At 39.9% G+C, this 25,332-nt stretch overlaps 1 protein-coding gene across 1 annotated transcript; it reads left to right on the top strand.

Moving 5' to 3' along the window:
• The first annotated feature begins 23,194 nt into the window (after window positions 1-23,194).
• LOC145075354 (putative plastid-lipid-associated protein 4, chloroplastic) lies at window positions 23,195-25,330 on the top strand. Its single transcript, XM_079021631.1, has 6 exons — window positions 23,195-23,614; window positions 24,186-24,299; window positions 24,506-24,601; window positions 24,710-24,784; window positions 24,908-24,975; window positions 25,053-25,330. The coding sequence occupies exons 1-6, from the start codon at window positions 23,321-23,323 to the stop codon at window positions 25,123-25,125; spliced, it is 720 nt and encodes a 239-aa protein (XP_078877757.1). The 5' UTR covers window positions 23,195-23,320; the 3' UTR covers window positions 25,126-25,330.
• The last annotated feature ends 2 nt before the right edge of the window (window positions 25,331-25,332 follow it).

The raw sequence follows: 25,332 nt of genomic DNA, 5'->3' as shown, positions 1-25,332 counted from the left end.
TAAGGTGCTGAATAGATTCAGCATGCAGGACTCCAAGAAAGGAGAGTTACCCATCCAGAGTAACGCCAGATTGAGTAAGACACAAAGCCCTAGCACTGAGGCTGAGATTGCAAAAATGAGTCAAATACCTTATGCTTCGGCTGTAGGATCAATCATGTATGCAATGACGTGTACTCGACCTGATGTAGCCTTTGCACTGAGCATGGTTAGCAAGTATCAGGGAAACCCTGACAAGGCACACTGGACTGCGGTAAAGAATATCCTCAAGTACCTACGGAGGACTAAGGACTGGGTCCTTACCCTCGGTGGGAGTGATGACTTGAGAGTTGTAGGGTATAGTGATGCTAGCTTCCAGACTGATAGGGATAATTTTCGCTCTCAGTCGGGCTGGGTCTTTACCCTAAATAGAGGAGCAATTTCTTGGAAGAGTTCCAAGCAAGAGACAGTGGCTGATTCAACTTGTGAATCAGGGAGGCGATATGGCTGAAGAACTTCATTGGAGACCTTGGAGTTGTACCAGCTATTAAAGAGCCAATGGAAATTTTCTGTGATAGTGAAAGTGTTGTTGCCTTAGCCAAGGAACCAAGGGATCACGGGAGATCCAGACACATCGACAGAAAATACCATTTTATCAGACATCGGATAGAAGAAGGACTCCTCGTGGCAAAGAGGGTATCATCGGATGAGAACCCAGCAGATCCCCTCACGAAGGGACTGACTCGGGTTAATCATCTTTAGCATGCTCAGAGCATAGGGCTGAAGGATGATATTAGATTTAGTAGTTAGATAACCTCGAAATTTGTAAAGTGTAATTGACATTAGATGATGAATAAAAGGTGTTTTATTTATGAGTAAAGTGTTGCTATCTCTTGTCGATCGTTTACTATACTTCTTTTGCATGTTTGACTTCCAGAATAATTTTGTTTGGTATAGCATATTATTCAAACCTCCACAGTCGGTCATATGTCGGAAGTAGGTATGAATCAAGACTGTCATGATTGGTTGCAGAGGTCTAAGGTGTTGGACAAGGCTACAACAATCATGAGTTCTCATAAGTTCTGAGCATTGGACACAACCCACGCTCACTGGAATCACTTCATGGAATTCTATCTCGAGTGACCGTGAGACGGTAATATCATATAAGTCTTCAAACCTAGAGATATGATTTGTTACTTACAAGTTGGTTATGCATTGATTGTACGAAAATGCATTGGTAACTCGATGTTATAAAACGTGCTTTTGTGTATAATTCAATGAGTGGTAGAACAAACATATGAGTCGAAGTTTATTTGTTCCTTCTTGGATTAGAAGCTGATATCTGGGCCCCTCGATGATTTTGTTTTGACCTATGTACCAGGCCCGGTCAGAACTAAGTTGATGTGTTCAATTAAGTTCTTTGTCAAACAAATCGGAAATCGGGAAACAAACTGCTGGACAATAAGTAAGACAATGTTCCATGTATTTGTCTGGCTGATATCTAGAACAGAGGATTATATGATCACTTATCTTAAATGGCGTATCAACATCTTCTCAATTCCGAGAGACCTTGAAAGAGCTACGATTTCCGGTCGGTTCCTGAAGTACTGGAGTTATAGTTATTAGACTTATCCAAGTGGGAGACTGTTGGATAAGGTGTCTAAGTCCATAACTATTTATGGTCAGTACTTGACCCGACCCGACATGGTCCATTTGGGTTGCATGGCACCATGCAATTGGATAGACTAAATGAGAGGAATAACACTTGGAGATTATTAATATATTATAAGTTCTAATATATTAATAATATTATTTGATTAGTTTGATCAAGAATTAATTAAGTGATCAAAAGATAACTAATTAAATATATGGGTTGATTATGTAAATCCTTCATATCTTGTATAGTGGGCTAAGAGGCTCCATGGATTATCAAGTTGGGTTCCACCCATAGGATGCTCCATGGGAGTTACAAACCCATGGGTCATGGAAATGAAGAGTCATGACACATTAGGGTTTACATGGTGTAACCCTAGATGTGTCAACACTATATAAGGATCCCATTCTCCACCAAAATCGGTTACACATAAGAAACTAGAGGGCTAGGCCGATTTCAAGAAGTATGTATTCTCTCAAAAGTCTTTCCAAGAGCATTTGGTGTTGTGTGAAGCATTTGAGGCATCACACTTGGGGTGCTAGGCTCACAAGGTTTCAAGGAACATAAGCAACAACAAGGTAAGTTATTCTATCTTTCATTCAAGTTAGAAATTGTTCCCCATGTATGCTAGATAGGAATATAACCTTGGAATTCAACTTTGCATGATAATTAGACAAACATAGATCCAAGGTTATTAGGGTTGCATGTACACTTAGGAAGTGTTAGAATGCTCAAAACCCATCACATAGGAGGGGGTTTAATCTAGCCTTTGAGAGCCATTATTTATTGAGGATATTTTGCATGTGATTTGGCGGGGGCTAGACCAACAGATTCGTGTGTGAGATCATCCGAGATACCCGAGGTGAGTCTTCTCACTATACTGTACCTGGAAGGGTACCTATGTGTGACCGGAAGGTCTGGTATGCTATGAGATATATGCATTGTATGCTATGAGTTGCCTGTTTTGTATGCGCTATGTATGTGATATGTATGCTATGCTTGATATGGGCCGGAAGGCATTATGATATGGTCCAGAAGGCATTATGATGTGGACCGGAGGGTCAGGGAGTTATGGACCGGAAGGTTGACATGGGTAGGACCGGAAGGTTTACCGGGTTGGGACGGAAGTCCCCTGAGACACATAGACCGGAAGGTCGTGTGGAGTATGGCCTGGAAAGGCGTATGTGTGTAAGTGGTATATTGGGGAACTCACTAAGCTTCTTGCTTACAGTGTTTATGTGTAATGTGTTTTAGGTACTAGTGAGGACCGTGGGAAGGCGCCGACATGACTCGTACAAACACACAGGCGGATTTGGATATGTTTGATCTTGGGATTGAGATGTTTTGTATTATGACCATGTTACATTGGATTCTATGGTTTGTCTTGAATGAAATTATGTTTTAAAGAAATGAAAAATTGTTTTGAAAATTTACGTTGTTACAAGTTGGTATCAGAGCCTTGGTTTGAGGGATTCGGATGCACCTTCGGGCGTAACTGAACTCAAACTGAGGATTTGGGAAAAATTTCAAACGATAAAAACTAATTTTTTTCTAAAAAGCAAGAGATTTTGAGACAACCAGAGCGGAGCAGTGTGTACGGTCAGCCAGCGCCCGGACGGTGAACCCCTAAAATACCCTTACGTTATGTGATATGATATATCATATTATGCATGCTAGATCTGGCTAGGTATTCATATTAGGACTAGAGTGGCCTGATTTTGTGATGCCTTAGCCTAGGAAGGATTGTGCTGCTATGTGATGCTTGAGAGCGAGTAGGTAGCAGTGAAGGGCTGATAAAGAGGTCTACTGAAGGGTAGCCTATGCCAGTAAGATATAGAGTACTTGTGATCTGGGATCCAAGGAGGAGGACTTAGGGTGAATATTGGTGCGGTGTAGGCGGTAGTATAAGGGCCCGTACTACCGAAGACACCGGAGCAGTGCGCACTCTAAGTAAGAATCCTTTGGGTACTAAGGAACAAGTAGGGTCGAGTTATCGAGTGTGAGCATGCTCGAATGAGTCTTTGATATTATTATGTTATATTTCAGAGACGTCATGGTCGGGACACGCCACAGACCTGAGGCGAGCGGTGTGAGTGACGAGGAGCTTCGTCAGATGATCCATGATGAGGTGGCTGCGGCGATCAGGGCCGAGATTCCGGAGATGTTTGGGTCTATCAAGACCAAACTGATTGAGACTTTCGATGAGCGGTACGCCACGGTGACTGAGGCTGCAGCCGCTGCAGCTACAGCAGCTGTGGCTGCGGCCAGGTCTCCGGGAGGTGACTCGTTGTTGTTTCGGGAGTTCAGCAACACGAAGCCACCCGAGTTTGATGGGACGCAGGATCTGATCGCTGCGATGAGATGGATTGCTGATATTGAAGGATGCTTTTATACGTGTTCATGCCCGGAGCATCTGAGGGTACGGTTCGCTTTGAACCAGCTTCGCTTGGGAGCGAAGAATTGGTGGAAGTTTGTGACGGCGAGCTTCACTCTTGCAGAGATTTCAGCGGTGACCTGGGAGAAGTTCACAGCCATGTTCAGATACGAGTATGTTCCCCCGGTAGAGAGGGAATAGTTGGTTCAAGAGTTTTTAACCCTCAAGCAGGGTAATGATTCAGTTACTGTGGTTACCCAGAAGTTTCATGAGAGGGCGATGTTCTGCCCTGAGCAGGTGTCTTCTGAGCAGGCACGGATGAGTCGGTATTTGAGCATTCTGAGGAGGGACATTCGGGAGTTCGTGTCGAACTCGACGTACCGGATATTTTCTGAGCTCCAGGAAAATGTCCGGAAGAGGGAGATTGAGTTGGAGACTCAGGCCAAGGAGGAGGCCGAGTCTCAGAGGATGGATCAGCGGCCGACTCAGTCTCAGCTGGCAGCCAAGCGGACCAAGTCCGCTGATTCAAGGACCGAAGGCCAGAAGGGCCGCACTTGCGGGAAGTGCGGCAAGGGTCATGAGGGGCCTGTCGATCGGGTGCTTGCTACAAATGTGGCAAGTAGGGGCATATCACCAAGGATTGCCCTAAAGGATTTATGGTTTGCTTTCATTGCAACCAGACGGGCCATCGGAAGGCCGAGTGTCCATAGTTGCATCAGGGGTCAACACAGGGATCTGCACCTGCTGCTAGGGTTACCGAGGTTCGACCGATGAAGGCCGAGGCTCCGAAGGCTCATGGGAGAGCTTTCCAGTTGATTGCGGAGGAGGTCCGTGCAGCGCCCGATGTCGTGGCTGGTATGTATTATGTATTTATCATTTCTTTTGAGATATTGTGCTTATATGATGATATGTGTAGGTACTTTTCTTGTGAGTTATGTACCTGCTTTGGTGTTATTTGACTCGGGTGTGAGTTGGTCATTTGTTTCCTTGGCATTTAGTCAGCACATTAGTATCCATCGAGAGGCGTTGAGTCAACCTCTGCAAGTTTCCATAGCTGATGAGCGAGCAGTGTATGCTACGGATGTGATTCGAGGATGTATCATTGAGATCTTCGGTGTGGATTTCCTGATAGATTTGGTCCCGATTGCGATGGGGGACGTGTGTGTTATAGTGGGCATGGATTGGTTGATCCGATTTGGAGCTGTTATAGACTGCGAGCATCAGTTGGTGACGATACGAGAGCCCAGTGGGGGAGTGCTTACGGTGTATGGCGAGGGAACCCGATGCGGGTCAACATTTTGCTCGGCTGCCAGGGCAAGACAGAGTTTGCAGCAGGGCTGCAGTGGATTCGTAGCCTATGTATTGGACACGCGGATGGCCGCTGGGAGGCCAATTTCGATTGATGAGGTTCTGATAGTGTGCGAGTTCCCGGATGTTTTTCCCGAGGAATTGTCGGGTGTGCCTCCCAAGAAGCAAGTGGAGTTCCGTATCGATTTGGTTCCAGGAGTAGCACCTATTGCCAAGACGCCTTATCGCCTCGCACCGCCAGAGATGCAGGAGTTATCTTCACAGCTTCAGGAGCTGCTAAGAAAGGGGTTTATTAAACCGAGTAGCTCGCCTTGGGGAGCACTGATTCTTTTTATCAAGAAAAAGGATGGTTCACACCGGATGTGCATTGATTATCGGAAGTTGAACAAGCTGACGGTCAAGAACCGTTATCCGCTGCCGAGGATCGATGATCTGTTCGATCAGTTGCAGGGGGCGTCTTGGTTCTCCAAGATAGACTTGAGGCCGGGTTATCATCAGATGAGGGTTCGGGATGAAGATATCCAAAAGACAGTGTTCAGAACTCGTTATGGGCATTACGAGTTCGTTGTGATGCCTTTTGGGCTCACCAATGCACCAACTGCGTTCATGGATCTCATGAACAGGGTGTACATGCCGATGTTGGATCGGTCGTTGATCGTATTCATTGATGATATTTTGGTATATTCGAAATCTAGAGAGCAGCACGAGGAGCATCTGAGAGAGATTCTCGGGGTATTGAGGTCGGAGAGGCTTTATGCCAAATTCTCCAAGTGTGATTTCTGGTTACGAGAGGTTCAGTTCTTGGGACATCTCTTCAACCAAAATAGGATATTGGTCGACCCGGCCAAGATTGAGGCAGTCATGAGGTGGGAGGTGCCGAGATCGCCCACTGAGATCAGGAGCTTTCTGGGATTGGCCGGCTATTATCGGAGATTTATTAAGGATTTCTCCAAGATCGCCGTGCCACTTACCAAGATGACCTGGAAGGGTGTCGCTTTTTCCTGGGGACTGGAGCAACAAACCTCATTTGATACACTTCGCCAGAAGTTGTGCGAAGCCCCGGTGCTCGTACTCCCGGAAGGGATGGAGGATTTTGTGGTGTACTGTGATGCATCGATATCCGGGTTGGGAGCAGTGCTTATGCATAAGGGGCATGTGATAGCATATGCATCGAGGCACTGAAGCCTCATGAGTCGAGGTATCCCACCCACGACCTGGAGCTGGGGGCTGTAGTGTTCGCCCTCAAGATCCGGCGTCACTATTTGTATGTGGTTCGGTGTACCATATACACGGACCACAAGAGTCTAAAGTACTTGATGGATCAACTCAACCTGAATATGCGCCAGAGGAGATGGTTGGATGTGGTGAAGGATTATGATTGTGAGATCCTGTACCACCCGGGCAAGGCTAATGTGGTAGCCGACGCTTTGAGCCGTAGGGCGAAGAGCGCCCCGATACGAGACGTTTGTATGAGGTTGAAAGTGATGACTCCGGTGTTGGACACCATTCGAGGGGCCCAGGCTGAGGCCATTAGACCGGAGAACCGTAAGAGAGAGCGGGTTATTTGTCAGGTATCAGAGTTCGTTACCGATAGTCGGGGACTTATGACTTTTCAGGGCCGGATTTGGGTACCGTTTGTAGGCGGAGCGCGTACCATCTTGTTGGAGGAGGCCCATAAGTCGAGGTTCTCGATCCATACCGGAGCCACTAAGATGTTTTTAGACCTAAAAAGGGATTAATGATGAGATGAGGTAGGTGACACGCAAATATCTAACGGGCAAGTTCCTAACAACACTCTCACCAGCCCCCAGATCATACGAGAAACTACAGAGAAGATTGTTCAAACCCGTGAACGATTGAAGGCATCCCAGGATCAGAAGAAGAGCTTGTCTGATGAGACTCTTGTTATTCCACTTGATGAAATTGAAATCAACGGGAGTCTAAACTTCATCGTAGAACCGGTGGAAATCATGGATCAGGAGGTCAAAAGGACGAAACAAAGTTGCATGCCCATAGTGAAGGCTCGTTGGAACGCCAAGCGAGGACCGAAATTCACTAGGGAATGCGAGGATAAAAAAAAACACCCCCAATTGTTTAGTGATATCCCGTCTACAATTTGAATTTCGGGGCTAAATTCTTTTAACGGGGGGAGAATGTAACAATTGGTAAAAATAGGAAAGATCGTACGATGCTATGTTTTGATTATTAAGCAATATGAGTATTTTATCAAGAATGGTTGAAGGAATTTAACCTCTTTTATTTAAATAAGTTATTGTGAAATATAAAACAAGTAACTATTGATAAATTTTGTTATGATGTATGACTACGAACCATCACCGGTTTGTGAAATTAGCATATAACATCATTTAAACGCAACAAACTTAATTTTTGTATCAACATGTATCTAGTTGATAAGTAAGTTAGGTTCTATGTAAAACGTTTGCTTAATAGATGTGGAGGATCTAAATTTGACAAATATACGAACCAAAGTGACAAAACGTGTTTAACGATATGGTTAACCGGTTAAATGTCACAAAATTATACATTGGTCAATAAATTTTATATTTAAATAAATAAAAATATAAAATGAATTATTATAAGGTATAATTAGAATGTATTTAAGTGTTTTTGAATAAAAAAAATAAAACATAAACATTACAGTTCAAATACACAAAAACTACATTGTTATTTTATACTAAGTATACATGTATGTATTTGTACATATATATTATTATCTAGTGAATGACTAGTTATGGGTCATGATTTAAGTGATTTCATGTAAGGAATATGATTTCTAAATCAATTAAGATAAGAGAATTGGTGGAGATATGTGCCAACTTAACTAATAAGTGCTTAATCACTTAAGACATTTTACTAAGAATGCTTATTAATCCCTCTTCTAATTTTCGAGATTAAGACCTTCCCTCTCCTTAACTAGAACTCCTAACTAACTAAATAACTAGTAGTTAGTTAGTTAACTAACTCTATCTCTAAGCAATCACCCAAGCAAGTGGCTAGACAAGATCACATCACTTAAACTCACATCCCATCACAAGCTAGTCTAGGTTTTGTCCCCTTATCCTCTTCCACTCTTTCCTCCTTCATATCCACAAAATTTCCTCTTCATTTTACCCTCATTTGACCAGCCAATACTCCAGGGAATTACTCTCAACCTTCATCTCATTTTCAAGCACAAGAACTTCCTTCCAAAGCCATCAAAACCATGAACTAAAGGGCTACCGTCCCTTTTGTGTTTCAGCCACCATTTCACCCATCTACACCTTCCTTTTGCTTGATATTTTTACCACCAAATACCCCTGGAAGATGTTCATTTTCACACTAGTTTGAGACCACTAAAAATCATAATAAAAACTAGGAGCAAAGTAAACTCTCAGAGGTGACGGATTCAGTTTTTGACTTACGATGATTTTTCTATGAGTTTTCTAAAAACAGGGAAAGTAAAGGGTAAAACTGTCAAAAGTGGTTTACAGATTTATTAACACCTTCTAACATTTTTGAGCAATGTTTATACATTGAGGAAGTTAAAACACAATCATTTAAATATGTTTAATTACCATTTTTACAAAAGTGATAAGTACAAAAAGGTCTTTAGTATCAAACTTAAGGATTATTTCATGCAAAGTTTCTAATAAAAACGTAAGAATATGAACAACAATTACGAAACATACCAAATCATCTTTTAAAATTGATACATATATATAACCATATACATATATATGTTTTGTTTACAAACTTGTCTTCTACATTGAAAATATACATATATATGTTTTGTTTACAAACTTGTCTTCTACATAAAAAATATACATATATAGTTTACGAAACTCTACTCCATTTGTATCCTGTTGAGCAAAGGGTAAAATATTGTCAAATGCATATCTAAAGATTTCACGTCGTTTTTCATAGCTATCCCAGTCTTAGGGGATGATCATTTATACAAACACTTTCACACGTAAATCTGTTTTTTTTATACTAAGTTTTGTGAGACATCAACTTCACGTACGTTCGAGTACACATTTCAAGTCCGGTATTATATATCAGAATCCCTTGGAGGGGGATCATGGTGTTTGTGTATAGATCTATACGGGCTTGACAACCCGCGCCCTGACTGTTAGCTACAGTCCACCATTTGGGGTGACAAACGTCAGAAAATTCCAACGCCTGAAGAACGTTGTGTATAGGCATTTATAGTCAATAGCATAGTTATAAAACTCACATGGAGTATTAAAAACACATTGATTTACGGGGTTTTTCAGACGTATTGGAAATTTTATACGTACATACATTTTCTAGAAACAAACATTGGTCTTGAAAGAAGGCTACATTTATGCTAGTAGAAAATATAGGATTTTCTAGGAACAAACAAACAAGAACAAAACATTTCATTTCATACAAACATTGTCATTTAGTACTTATGAAACTCACTAGCTTAAATGCTGATCTACTCTTTCAAAACTACTTGGATGTCCTAGGGATTCAGTAATTACAGGTAACAAACAACTTTTGAAGAAGGGACGCTGCGGCGCCAGTTTAAATTCATATTTTGGCATCATATTGTAATTGGTTTTGAACATGTACCTTTTAACAATGTAAACTTTCAATTATATATATGATGGTTGTATTGCTTTCTTTACTATGTATTCATTTGTTACGTTACCACATGAAGTCATCCGCCCCCGAACATTTCCGCCGTTCCGGTTTGGGGGGTGTGACATCAACCCACAATAAATAATTATATTTAATTCCACCAACCAACAATAACCCAATTACCCATTCCCGTTATTCTCACTTTACATCCCTAAGACAACTAACATAAGGGACCTAGTCTAAGAATATTTCATCGGGGCGACAACACATGCTTTGGGGGTTCCTCAGCAATATAAGTCAAATAAGGCAACCATGAGGGGGATGGAGTACAATGAATGAACACCCGAGTTCATTAACACCTACATGTGGCGAACCTGCTAGCATTCCACAGGACTGTCTAGAAAAGTCTGTGGTCGTCATCTAAACTCCGCTAGATGACTGAATCAAAAACAACATTGAGGCCTGTCATCTGTTTATCACACAACTATCTACCCATGTTTTACCCGACATATTAGTAGATAAAAATATATATTTTTATACATAGTTTAAAACCTGTATAGCATTCTCATTCAATACATATTCCAAAACAACAAATGAGACACATACACATAACACGTATTTCATAGAGAATAAATCATATCTATGAGATAAAAGAAAGTGAATATACATTCACACATATAACACAAAATATACACATAACACTTATTTCGTATAAAATACTTCATAATTATGCGTTAGAAGAAAGTAACTACACACTCACTTGATCAGAAGATGATCGGACAACACTACGACTTGTAGAAGTAGTATTCTTCGGCAGATCTGGAAGATCTTCACAAAAACCGGACTCCTCGCGGGCAGAGCTTCGGCTCGGGAATCGCACTTCTCGGGATCTTCGGGGCTTCGGGACTTGCTTCGGGGCTCGGGAATGATACCGGGGCTTCGGGATAATTCTTGCACGAAAAACGATGCAAAAACGCGAGAAAAAGGGAAGAAATGAGCAAAGAACTCGGCTGCCCTCGACATCCTTTTATAGGGGCTGGAACTTCGAATTACACTGGGAGTAATATGAAATTACGTTGGGCGTAATGAGGATAGGGTCGCTGACTCCCCCCATGGATAATATCGGTTAATATATATTTAAATTAAATATCGAAAATATTTAATAAACTTCAAAAATTCATATCTTCTTCATACGAACTCCGTTTTCAACGTTCTTTATATCCACGCGTAGGTGAGACTACGATCTACAACTTTCATTTAGACTCCGTCGGCTAATTTTGACTTTATTTTTATTATTTATTTTTAGTACGTCGGGACAGGAAAACTCCGTTATAAATTCATAACTTCTTCATCCGACGTCCGTTTTCGCCTATCTTTTCATAGTTTCACTACAATTAATGAGATCTTCAATTCTTGTTTAGATTGTTTCGGCTAAGAACCGCTCGATCTCAAATCGAGTATTCGGGCTGCATACTGCTAAGTCGAAACTTCGAAAAATCATAACTTCCTCATACGAAGTCAGATTTGGGCGTTCTTTTTATGCACGCTCTCGGTTTAACGAACTCTACAAATTTCGTTTAGATCACTAAGGATAAATGTCGCTCTAACGTAAATTTCACTTTTTACATCATTCAGCGTTGTCGGTTCTGTCGCGAAACTTCGACAGGTCATAACTTCTTCGTTATAACTTGGATTTTGGCATTCTTTATATCTTCGTAATCATTGTTTCAACCACTACATCTTTATGCAAAGATATCGGGCTTATATCATACTTTAAATTTGACGCTTATTTTATTCTTAATTCATTAAATTATAATAATTAAGAAAATAAACACATAATTCACATAATTCACATAATTCACATAATTCACATAATACTCAAATATTTCATCATTAATACTTCAAAAAGAGTTACAAGGGTTAACCTAGACTATTACATCAATGATAATGCCTAGCCTGGAAATGCGGGCGTTACAATTCTCTCCCCCTTAGGATGATTTCGTCCCCGGAATCACACATCAACAAACAAATGCGGATAGCGACTCAACATGTCACTCTCCGTTTCCCAAGTGAGATTTGGCCCATTCGAATGTTTCCAACGGACAAGCACTAATTTGACCATCTTGCGTCGAAGCTTCTTAGTCTTTCGGTCAACAATTGCCTCTGGTTCTTCAATTAACCTCTTGTTTTCATCAATTCTCAATTCAGAAATTGGAATTATATTAGGAACTTCTCCCGTGAACTTCCTCAAATAACACACATGAAAAGTGTTGTGAATTCCATTCAGTTCTTCGGGTAATTCGAGCTTGTAAGCTTGGTTCCCAATCCTCTGAAGAACTTTAAATGGTCCAATAAACCTTGGACTCAACTTTCCCCTTTTACCAAATCATATAAGTCCCTTCCACGGTGAGACTTTAAGCAAAACCGAATCTCCAACCTCAAAAGTCATCGGTCTTCGCTTCTTGTCAGCATAGCTCTTTTGACGATCTTGAGATGCTAACATTCTTTCCCTGATCACTTTCAACTTCTCAGCAGTTTGATGGACCATCTCGGGACCCATAAACTGCTTTTCTCCAGCCTCAAGCCAACAAGACGGCGTACGACACTTCTGTCCGTACAAAGCTTGATAAGGTGCCATCTTTATGCTCGAGTGGAAACTATTATTGTAGGAAAATTCTACTAAAGGTAAGTGTTCATCCCAGTTAACTAGGAATTCTCGGGTACATGCTTTCAGCATATCTTCAAGTGTTTGTATTGTTCTTTCACTCTGACCATCAGTCTGCGGATGGTAAGCTGTACTTAAACATAACTTGGTACCCATTTCCTCTTGTAGACTTTTCCAAAATCTTGAGGTGAAACGGCTATCACGATCCGATACAATTGTTAACGGAACACCGTGAAGCTTCACAATTTCCTTCACATAAGAATTCGCAAGCTTATCCATAGACCATTTCTCATTGGCTGCTATGAAATGCGCACTCTTAGTGAATCGATCAACGACCACCCAAATCATGTGGTGACCACTTTTCGTTCTGGGTAGTTTAGTGACAAAATCCATTGCAATGTGTTCCCATTTGCCCATAGGCACAGGTAAAGGTTCTAAACTCCCATATGGTTTCTGATGTTGTGTCTTGACTCTGACACAAGTAACACACTCGGCCACATACTTTGCAACATCAAGCTTCATCGTTGGCCACCAATAGTAGGGTTTCAGGTCCCTATACATTTTAGTGTTACCAGGATGAATCGAGTACATGGTTTTGTGAGCTTCTTCCATCAGAAGATCTCTAATTCCTCCTGACTTAGGTACCCAAATACGATCTTGGAATACCTTCAGTCCATGACCGTTTGTACCAAACAACAACGTTTTGCCCAAACGTTCCTCCTTTCGGTCATTTTTCTCAGAAGCTTCCTCTTGATCTTTCTTTATACTTTCCACAATTGTCGAGACAACTTCTATTCTCAACGCTCTTGGCCTCTTCCTTTCAAGATTGACTTTCCGACTGAGAGCATCAGCAACAACATTAGCTTTACCGGGATGGTAAAGTATCTCACAGTCGTAGTCCTTGAGTAACTCTAGCCAGCGTCGTTGCCTCATATTCAATTCTTTCTGATTAAAGAGATATTGGAGACTCTTATGATCAGTGAAAAGTTTTCACTTTGTGCCATAGAGGTAATGCCTCTATATTTTCAGAGCGAAAACTACCGCTGCCAACTCCAAATCATGAGTCGGGTAGCTGTTTTCATGCTCTTTCAGCTGTCGAGACGCATATGCTATCACCTTTTCTCTTTGGGTCAAAACACAACCCAATCCAACCCCAGACGCATCGCTATAGACAGCGAAGTCTTCAACTCCATCAGGTAGAGAAAGTATCGGTGCCTCGCATAGCTTCTTCTTTAGCTTCTCGAATGCTTCTTTGTGCTTATCACTCCAAGCATAAGTAGCTCCTTTGTGGGTCAAAGCTGTTAATGGACTAGCGATCGAAGAAAAGCCTTGGATAAACCTTCGGTAATATCCGGCTAATCCTAAAAAGCTTCGGATCTCCGTGGGACTTTTCGGTTGTTCCCACTTCATCACAGCTTCAATCTTTGCTGGATCAACCATTATCCCTTCTTGGTTGACCACGTAACCCAAGAATTGGACTTCATGAATCCAAAAATCACATTTGGAGAGCTTTGCATACAACTTCTCCTTCTTCAAAACTTCTAACACTTCTTGCAAGTGTCTGCCATGCTCCTCTTGGCTTTTCGAGTAAATCAGAATGTCGTCTATGAACACTATCACAGATTTATCAAGGAACGGATTACAAACCCTATTCATTAAATTCATGAATGTTGCTGGAGCATTGGTTAGTCCAAACGACATAACCAAGAACTCATAGTGTCCATATCGTGTTCTGAATGCAGTCTTCTCGATATCTTGCTCTCTTACTTTTAGCTGATGATATCCTGACCTTAGATCGATCTTCGAGAAATAGCTCGAACCTTGCAATTGATCAAACAGGTCATCAATCCTTGGCAACGGGTATCTATTCTTTGTTGTTGCCTTATTCAGCTCTCTGTAATCAATGCACATTCTCATACTTCCATCTTTCTTCTTCACGAATAACACCGGAGCTCCCCATGGTGATGAAATAGGTCTAATAAAACCTTTGTCCAATAACTCTTGAAGTTGCATCATTAGCTCCTTCATCTCCGTCGGTGCTAATCGATACGGTGCTTTTGCTATTGGCGTGGTTCCTGGTAACAAGTCTATTATGAACTCCACTTGTCTATCAGGTGGTAATCCAGGAAGATCTTCGGGAAATACTTCCGGATAATCACACACCACTGGAATACTCTGCATCACATTCTTTTCCTTCTTAGCATCGATCACGAATGCTAAGTATGACGTACATCCATTGGTCAAACACTTTCTGGCTTTCATTAGAGAAATGATTCCAGAATTCACTCTGCGTTTATCCCCATACACCATAAACAAATCTTTCCCAGGCGGGTTTACTTTAACTATCTTCTTCTTGCACAATATCTCGGCGTCATTGGCGCTAAGCAAATCCATTCCCAAAACGATGTCAAAACCATTAAGTTCGATAGGCAATAATTCCTTGTGAAACTTATTCCCATTAAGGTCGATTAAGATGTTTTTCATACGATGGCTAACAGGTACAAACTTGCCACTAGCAACTTCGACTAATTAAGCATTATCTAGTCTATCAACAGGCAAAGCTAGTTTTCTACCAAACTCATGCGAAATAAAGGAGTAGTTGGCTCCAGAATCAAACAAAATTTGAGCAGGTAATTCGTTTACGAGAAAGGTACCTGAAGCGACATCAGCTTCATCTTTCGCAGCCTCAAGTGTCATCTGGAAGGCTCTCGCCTTCGACTTTGGTGGAATGTTGGGCCTAGCTGCCTCCTTCTTCTTCGGACAGTCTTTCAAAATGTGCCCCTCTTCATTACAGCCAAAACACATCCTTTTGTTGTTTGGAAACTCATTGGCAAAATGCCCAACCTTTCCACACTTGTAGCAGGTTACATCCTCACTACATTTCCCAAAGTGTTTTTTCTTACACTTATCACACCATTTCGCTTCGCCTCCTTTTCCTCCAAACTTTTTCGAATCAGACTTCAAAAATTTGCTTTTCTTACCGGAACCAGATGTTACCTCAAACTTTCTCTTCTCACCAACCTCAACCTTGTTGGTGGTTCTCCCTTTAATCATGTTCTCAACAGACTTGACAGCCCAAATAGCCGCCTCTAGAGTAGGTGCCTGACGAACTGGCACTGCGTACTCCCATGGGAGTCCTTTTGCGTACCGGTCAACCTTTGTCAGCTCATCTGGAATGATGCGCAAAGCAAACTCCATCTTGTCTGTAAAGTTATTAGTGTATTCATCAACTGACATGCTGCCTTTCGTCAATGTCAGAAACTTGTTCTCTAATTCCAACAGATTTTGAGCCGAGTAGAACTTGCGCTTGAACTGCGCCAAGAACTCTGCCCATGACAATTGCAGTGGCTCATTAGGGCTTAAAGTCTTCCCTAGAGTGTTCCACCAACGAACGGCTCCACCTCGGAACTGACACACTGGATAGATAGTCTGCAACTTGCCTCTGTAGCCACAAGTCATGAAGGCTAACTCCATTTCTGAGATCCAATCCATAACTCCAATCGGATCCTCCTTTCCATTGAAGGTCGATGGTTTGCAAGTTAGAAAGTCCTTGTACTTGCATCCCATTATATCATTCCTTCCATCATGGTTGTTTTGCCTAACTATCGGTGGGTTGGCTTGACCAACAGACCCACTGAAGTTTCCACCTTCCGAGTGGCCTTCATTTAATTCGGGCTCTTCCACACGAATTGACAGTTCTTCATGATTGTGTTGAAGCAACCGCCTAGTCTCCTCCATTTGACGATCCAACATTGTTTGAATCATCATTTGCACACCAGCCATGGTTATTGGCTCAGGTGCTGCTGCTACGACATGTATTTGTTCAATCACTGGTGGTTGATTCTTGTTTTCATCAGCATTTCCAGCTCCACTTCTTGTTCTCACCATTTTGATCTACACACCGAATAAGGTGAAATTAGATCCTCAATCACGATAGATATTCAAATCATCCTTATCTCTCCGAAACGTTTACATGCTAGTTCTAATATCGTAGACGTACGCTTAGAATCCTACACACATAAGGTTTCCAGATCCGGTCGGCAACAGACCATAGATCCGAACAAATAATATCATATATGACAACATATAACATTTAGCACATAAAAGCATTTTAGGTAACTTTCCTAAAATAAACTAGTGCTCGTGTCTAAAACATAACAGACACACGTCTCAAAACTTCACTCAACATTCTAAGTTTAAGTCTAGAAATCCTACAAATTCCTAGTTCGCTTAAATTAATGCTCTGATACCAACTGTGACATCCCCAAAATCACGGCCAGAAAAGACCGATTTTCATTTATGCTTTTAAAATAATTTCAGAGTAAATCCTTTTGATTTAAAAGAGTTGCGGAATTTGTTCCCAAAAACAAAGTATGATAAAATAATATTTACCAAATCATTTCATCAAGAAATGTATTTTCATTATATAATCAAAACTCGGGATGTCATGTTCCGATACAGACCATAAAGCATAAACGATAACATTACAATTCGTTCAACAAATATATACATATACAGACTTGTAAACAAAACAACTTGACGATTCATCCATCTTATGCCCTTGTGCCACTTCCTGTAATACAAATAAAACTGAGTGGGTCAGGCTTGGGAGCCTGGTGAGCATATAGGGTTTCAACCCACAATAAATAATTATATTTAATTCCATCAACCAACAATAACCCAATTACTCATTCCCGTTATTCTCACTTTACATCCCTAAGACAACTAACATAAGGGACCTAGTCTAAGAATATTTCATCGGGGCGACAACACATGCTTCGGGGGTTCCTCAGCAATATAAGTCAAATAAGGCAACGATGAGGGGGATGGAGTACAGCGAATGAACACCCGAGTTCATTAACACCTACAGGTGGCGAACCTGCTAGCGTTCCACAGGACTGTCTAGAAAAGTCTGTGGTCGTCATCTAAACTCCGCTAGATGACTGAATCAAAAACAACATCGAGGCCTCTCATCTGTTTATCACACAACTATCTACCCATGTTTTACCCGACATATTAGTAGATAAAAATATATATTTTTATACATAGTTTAAAACCTGTATAGCATTCTCATTCAATACATATTCCAAAACAACAGATGAGACACATACACATAACACGTATTTCATAGAGAATAAATCATATCTATGAGATAAAAGAAAGTGAATATACATTCACACATATAACACAAAATATACACATAACACTTATTTCGTATAAAATACTTCATAATTATGCGTTAGAAGAAAGTAACTACACACCCACTTGATCAGAAGATGATCGGACAACACTACGACTTGTAGAAGTAGTATTCTTCGGCAGATCTGGAAGATCTTCACAAAAACCGGACTCCTCGCAGGCAGAGCTTCGGCTCGGGAATCGCACTTCTCGGGATCTTCGAGGCTTCAGGACTTGCTTTGGGGCTCGGAAATGATACCGGGGCTTCAGGATAATTCTTGCACGAAAAACGATGCAAAAACGCGAGAAAAAGGGAAGAAATGAGCAAAGAACTCGGCTGCCCTCGACATCCTTTTATAGGGGCTGGAACTTCGAATTACGTTGGGCGTAATATGAAATTAAGCTGGGCGTAATGAGGATAGGGTCGCTGACTTCCCCCATGGATAATATCGGTTCATATATATTTAAATTAAATATCGAAAATATTTAATAAACTTCAAAAATTCATATCTTCTTCATACGAACTCCGTTTTCAACGTTCTTTATATCCACGCGTAGGTGAGACTACGATCTACAGCTTTCGTTTAGACTACGTCGGCTAATTTTGACTTTATTTTTATTATTTATTTTTAGTAGGCCGGGACAGGAAAACTCCGTTATAAATTCATAACTTCTTAATCCGACGTCCGTTTTCACCTATCTTTTCACCGTTTCACTACAATTAACGAGATCTTCAATTCTTGTTTTGATTGTTTCGGCTAAGAACCGCTCGATCTCAAATCGAGTATTCGGGCTGCATACTGCTAAGTCGAAACTTCGAAAAATCATAACTTCCTCATACGAAGTCAGATTTGGGCGTTCTTTTTATGCACACTCTCGGTTTAACGAACTCTATGACTTTAGTTTAGATCACTAAGGCTAAATGTCGCTCTAACGTAAATTTCACTTTTTATGTCATTCAGCGTTGCCGGTTCTGTCGCGAAACTTCGACAGGTCATAACTTCTTCGTTATAACTCGGATTTTGGCATTCTTTATATCTTCGTAATCATTGTTTCAACCACTACATCTTTATGCAAAGATATCGGGCTTATATCATACTTTAAATTTGACGCTTATTTTATTCTTAATTCATTAAATTATAATAATTAAGAAAATAAACACATAATTCACATAATACTCAAATATTTCATCATTAATACTTCAAAAAGAGTTACAAGGGTTAACCTAGACTATTACATCAATGATAATGCCTAGCCTGGAAACGCGGACGTTACAATAGATTATCTAAACTTCCATATTTTTTAAAAGATTGTGTTTATTATTCGTAGTATAGATAATCTGATTTTTTCTACAGCTGCCACCCTCAAACTTTGTAAAATGTCACATTGACTCTTGACTTTCTAAATTGTCATGTTTACATGTGTAGTATATATATATATATATATATATATATATATATATATATATATATATATATATATATATATATATATTCTGATTTTCCTTAATAACTTTCGTTTGTCAACTTAAAAAAAACTAATTTTACGTTCTTATTTTTGTATATGTGTCCGTATAAATTTAATGTAGTCAATGTTTTGACATGAATTTAGAACTTTCGTTCGTCAACTATGCTATCAATAGCGCGCTATAGTGTTATGCGGTGTTACTGAACCGTTATTTTGAAATAGCGTTTACAAATAGCGGCGACGCTATTGACTGCTATTTACCGCGAAACTCATCAGCGCTATAATGACGCTACATTCACTTTTACAATATCGTACATATTGAGCTACTTTGACAAAGAGAAAAAACCATTGTGTGTTATTTCAATATTAAATCTTTATTTTTTAACTAGTCCACTACACTTTTTGTCTTAATAAGTCCAAATAATAAATATAACTACTAAGTCGTGATTTTCCCATATCAACAATTATACATTAACACACGTATAAATACAAAACCATTCAAAGCCACTTGGGCCAATACATATAAGGCTTACATAATGGGCTAACTAGAAATATAAATGAATAATACAATGTAACATGTGATCCACTAACAGCCCCCCCCCCCCCCCCCCCCCCGCGCAGTTTAATCGGGAGGAGAATTCTGAATGTTTAAACTGGTCTTAAAATCGTTGAATAGTTGAGTAGGAAGGCCTTTGGTGAAGATGTCTTCATACTGAGCGGAAGATGGAATGTGAAAGACACGAACATCACCCCGGGCAACCAGGTCGCGAACAAAATGAATATCAATCTCGATGTGCTTTGTGCGTTGGTGTTGAACAGGGTTCGATGTCATGTAAACCAAGCTAATATTGTCACAATAAACAATAGTGGCTTTGGTAAGAGAACTGTGAAGCTCACGAAGTAAATTACGAACCCAACAAGTCTCGGCGACAGCATTAGCAACACCGTGATACTCCGCCTCTGCGCTGGAGCGAGAAATGACCCTTTGTCGTTTAGAAGACCAGGAAATAAGATTATCACCGAGAAAAACACAATAACCGGAGGTCGAACGGCGAGAGACAGGGCATCCTCCCTAGTCGGCGTCTGAATATGCACGAAGATCAGAAGACGAGGACACATGAAGCTGCAGGCCGTGGTCCAGAGTTCCTCAAACATAGCGTAGAATACGCTTGAGTGCATTCATATGAGGTTCCAGGGGATCATACACGAATAAACATATTTGTTGAACTGCAAATGCAATGTCTGGACGAGTAAACATGAGATACTGGAGGGCATTGACAAGACTACGATATAATGATGGATCCGTAATAGGAGTACCAGTGTTGTCTAGCTTATGAATAGTCTCTGCAGGAGTATGAGCTGGATTACACTGAAGCATATTGGCTCGCCCAAGGATCTCATAAGCATATTTCCGATAAGATAGAAAGAGACATTGAGGAGAGCGAGTGGCAGAGATGCCGAGAAAGTACTTAAGGGCTCCAAGATCTGTCATGGCGAACTCTCTACTAAGTTGAGTAACGATAGACTGGAGGAGAGAAGTGGAAGAGGCCGTCAATACAATATCATCCACATAGAGTAACAAGTAGGCAGTGCCACCTCCATGATGATATATGAAAAGAGACGAATCGGTGAGGCTGTGATGAAATCGCATGCGAAGAGCATGCTGAGCAAACCTCTGGTACCAGGCCTGAGGGGCTTGCTTGAGACCATATAGAGATCTCTGAAGATGACAAACATGGTCCGGGTATCGAGGATCACGAAAACTGGGTGGTTGATGCATGTAAACGGTCTCCTGAAGATGACCATGAAGAAAAGCATTTTTCACATCTAGCTGATGAATGGGCCAGTCCCGTGAAATAGCCAAACTGAGTACCGTGCGTATAGTGGCCGGTTTGACAACCGGGCTAAACGTTTCATCATAATCGATCCCCTGCTGCTGACTACGCCCATTTGCCACTAGGCGAGCTTTATATCGAGATAGAGATCCTTCAGCATTAAATTTATGTTTAAAAAGCCACATAGAGCGAACGACATTGACGCCTGGCTGTCGTGGTACATGGACCCAAGTACCATTTGTAATAAGAGCATTATATTCCTCGTGCATGGCTTTATGCCAGTTTGGATCTTTCAAAGCCTGGAGATGTGACCTTGGGACAGAGGAAATGGAAGCAGTGTGAAGATTGAGGCGGGTGACAGGTTTGACAATACCACTTCTGGAACGAGTATGCATGGGATGAGGAGGAGGAGGTGGCGTTGTATGGGCCTCAGGTGGAGAGGGACTGGAGGGAGACTCCTCGCGAACAGAAGTGGGAGGGGTAGGAGAAGGACTGATATGATCTATAGGGTCAGGAGTAGGAGGGCTAGGATGTAATATATGGCGAAGGGTGGGAGAAATATCAGATTCAGATAAGAAATCATAAGAGGGAGGCTCGATGGGGGTAACCGAACCATAGGGGAAAATCGACTCATTGAATGTAACATGACGAGAGATGATGATCTTTTGAGAGGACATATCATAGCATCGGAACCCACGGTGGTGTGTTGGGTATCGAGGAAGATGCATGGGGTGGAGCGGGGCTGAAGCTTATTATTGGGAAGAAGGTGAGGAAAGCAAAGACAACTAAACACACGGAGATGGTCATATGTAGGGTGGCGATGAAAGAGACGATAATGTGGGGTATCGTTTGAGATGGAAGTGGATGGTAATATATTGAGAAGGTGGGCAGACCAAACACATGGAGATGGTCATATGAAGGGCTTCAGGCCAAAAGGTGGGTGGTAGGTGGGAGTGAAACATGAGAGTTCGCATCATATTATTGATGGTGCGAATCATTCGTTCAGAACGATGCTAAGCCGTGATTTTCCCATATCAACAATTATACATTAACACAAAAGGTGGGTGGTAGGAGGGAGGCTCTGATACCATGCTAAGCCGTGATTTTCCCATATCAACAATTATACATTAACACACGTATAAATACAAAACCATACAAAGCCACTTGGGCCAATACATACAAGGCTTACACAATGGGCTAACTAGAAATATAAAGGAATAATACAATGTAACATGTGATCCACTAATAATAGTTAATTACAAACTACAAATCAACAAATGACAACTTCCCTTTATCGTCTGTTTCAGTACTTTGAAACCACGAACGACTTGAGGTGTAATGACATTTTGACACTTTTTAGTTTCCATATGATTATATTAGAATATTATATATAGATTATGTTATGTTTTTATATGATTTTTTTTATATTAATTCCATATAGTATTAATAATCTAATATATAAATTTTATATAAATATATAATATAAATTATACACAATATTAAAAAACCGCTATACCACTGCGATAACCGCGATTTCAAATAGCGGCATGTGACCGCTATTGAAATTTGGACCGCGATAACTGCTTAGTTTATCAATTTGTTTTAAAAAAGTTGTTTTTTGTATGTGTCAGTATAAATTCTAATTTGTTTACGTTTCAATATAATTTTTTATGTTTCATGTTTATTTTTATATACCCTTCCTATGTATGATTCGGATACATATAATAGATTTTTGATTATCTAAACTTCTATTTGTTAACTTACAACAAAATAATCTTGCTTATTTTTATGTACGTGTTGATAGTAATTCAACTTTTTTTTTTTTTTTTTTTTTTTTTTTTTTTTACATTTCGACGTAAGTTTTGTGTACATTTTCATTCTTATTTTTTACATATGAGTTTGGTCATATAATACATTTTCATTCGACAACCTAAATTGGAGTTAATCTGTGATACCGATCTTGTATATTTATCTACTAACGGTACCTAACTTTTATTGATATATTCGTCAAAAATCAACTTAAATTCATTACTATCATTTAAAGTCCTAATTAAGTAATAATTATTAAATATAACATTGTGAAAACATAGGAAAATATAAATTCTTATATCACGTGAATATGAATTTTGGTAAGTAAATCATGATTTATACAACCAACCACTCTCCCAATCAAGTCGAACCATTTGGCTGACAAAATCTCACCCACATCAACAAAAAAAGACTACCACCGTCGACAACCACCAATTCTTCCCGTTTCTATGGCCTTATCCACTCCCTCAACCGCCGTCAACACCACCACACACCAACTCCCTAAACTCTTCCACTCTCATTCCTCCGTCTCCACCATAACTTTTCCGGCCAAACTCACCACCACCCACCACCTCTTTTCAGCTACACCCATCTCAAAATGGAGGACCAATGTTTCTTTTCTAACCTCTTTCTTGAACAAACCCAAAGACGCCAAACCCATTAAAGAAGAGCTTCTTGACGCCATTGCTCCCCTTGATCGTGGTGCTGAAGCTTCCGCTGAAGACCAACAGACAATCGAGGAGGTCAGCCTTCCATTCTAATCAAAATTGCAAAGTTTTTTTTTTCTTTTATCTGATAATAGAACACAATTGTTTGTAAATATCAACTCTTTGAATGATTTGGGTTCTCGTCTTACAATTGGGATTGAATTATCCTCTGTCTGGATTCTTGATCTTCATTGCCCCAAAGGTATACAGGGTCAAAGTCAAAACTCGAAAGGACTATTTTTCAATACCAAAATTGCATTGAGCTTTTATGGAACATCACAAAAGAAACACTATGAAAAGATACAAACATTTATGCCAAATTGTAACAATTTGAGTCAAATTTCCATCTGTCTACTAGTAAGCATTGACTCCTAACATGTAGAAAATGTTAACTAGTACAACTAGATACAATATTTTATAGTTTAAAAAACCTAACGTCAAAAAATATAATTGTTTAATCACTAAAAAAGACACTTAAAGTAGCTAAATCCATAAAATAATGAAATGTAGGTTATATTTTTCTGTATCTCACCCAAAAAAAATTCATGAAAGTTCATGATCTATTATTGTGTATTTTGTTAGCTTGGACCTAAATTGTTTGATTTAGATAGTTCAAAAACTTGAAGCAGCAAATCCAACAAAAGAGCCTCTCAAGTCTCCCTTACTAGATGGAAAATGGGAGCTCATATACACCACTTCACAATCCATTCTACAAACTAAGGTTTACCTTTATTCTTTTCTTCATCTTTTCTCTTACTTACAAAGATTCATGTTTATTTGTTATGGATTGGGCTCCTTATGGGTATTGGACACTTATCTTTTGTCAGTTATTTATTTAGCCGACTGTTGTGTACCTGATTTACAAAAAAACAACTGTTTTTCTTACGCACCAAGTATCTTTTTTTTTTTTTTTTTTTTTTTTTACAGAGACCCAAGTTCCTTAGGTCACGTGTAAACTATCAAGCGATTAATGTAGACACACTCAGAGCTCAAAATATGGAATCGTTTCCTACCTTTAACCAGGTATTTTACTAATCTTTTTTTAATATCTAGTGTCTTCCATTCATATTGAAACTAAAAAAATAACATGCAACAAATTTATTACGTTAACTTGTTTTCATCTATCTCTAGGTAACAGCGGATCTAACGCCAGTGAACTCCAAAAAGGTGGCAGTGAAATTTGATTACTTCAAGATTGTGGGATTGGTAAGATTTTTTAATAAATTATATCAATATGTTTATTTCATTTATTTATTTATTTATTTTGTCTAAAATGAAAATCCATGCAAGATTTATATAAAAAATAAACCGATAAAATCTTTCATATAGATACCGGTTAAAGCGCCCGATTCAGCCCGAGGTTCACTTGAGATAACATATTTGGATGAAGAATTGAGGTGAAATTTTCAATATTTACATAAATTTCAAATCTTTCAAAACTTGAGATAACATATATTGTTACTATGTTTTATAGGGTGTCAAGAGGCGATAAGGGAAACTTGTTTGTTTTAAAGATGATTGATCCTTCTTACCGAATCCCCACATGATGCAAGTGCATGTGAAATCATAGCATGGAGAATTGGAGATGATTTTTCGTAAATATATACGAATTAAATAATAATCTCTTTGACGTCATAGCATGGATAATTGGATATTGATGTCGATTTTTAATAACTTTTCCATAAAGGGATATGATATAAATGTATTTGAGAAATTGTATGTTATAATGCAATATACAATACTTTTATAAAATC

The sequence above is a fragment of the Lactuca serriola genome, chromosome 9 (genome assembly GCF_051521515.1).
Source record: "Lactuca serriola cultivar US96UC23 chromosome 9, Lser_US96UC23_V15, whole genome shotgun sequence".
In the NCBI taxonomy this organism is placed as follows: Eukaryota; Viridiplantae; Streptophyta; class Magnoliopsida; order Asterales; family Asteraceae; genus Lactuca; species Lactuca serriola.
The sequence above is the reverse complement of the archived record's forward strand: the minus strand, read 5'-3'. Positions and strand labels throughout refer to the sequence as shown.

Bases quoted from the DNA above. Each gene is read 5' to 3' on its own strand.
- LOC145075354 (XM_079021631.1), top strand. From the start codon at position 23,321: ATGGCCTTATCCACTCCCTCAACCGCCGTCAACACCACCACACACCAA. The intron at 24,300-24,505 runs GTTTACCTTTAT...TTTTTTTTACAG, and splicing joins AATCCATTCTACAAACTAAG to AGACCCAAGTTCCTTAGGTC. The intron at 24,602-24,709 runs GTATTTTACTAA...ATCTATCTCTAG, and splicing joins CGTTTCCTACCTTTAACCAG to GTAACAGCGGATCTAACGCC.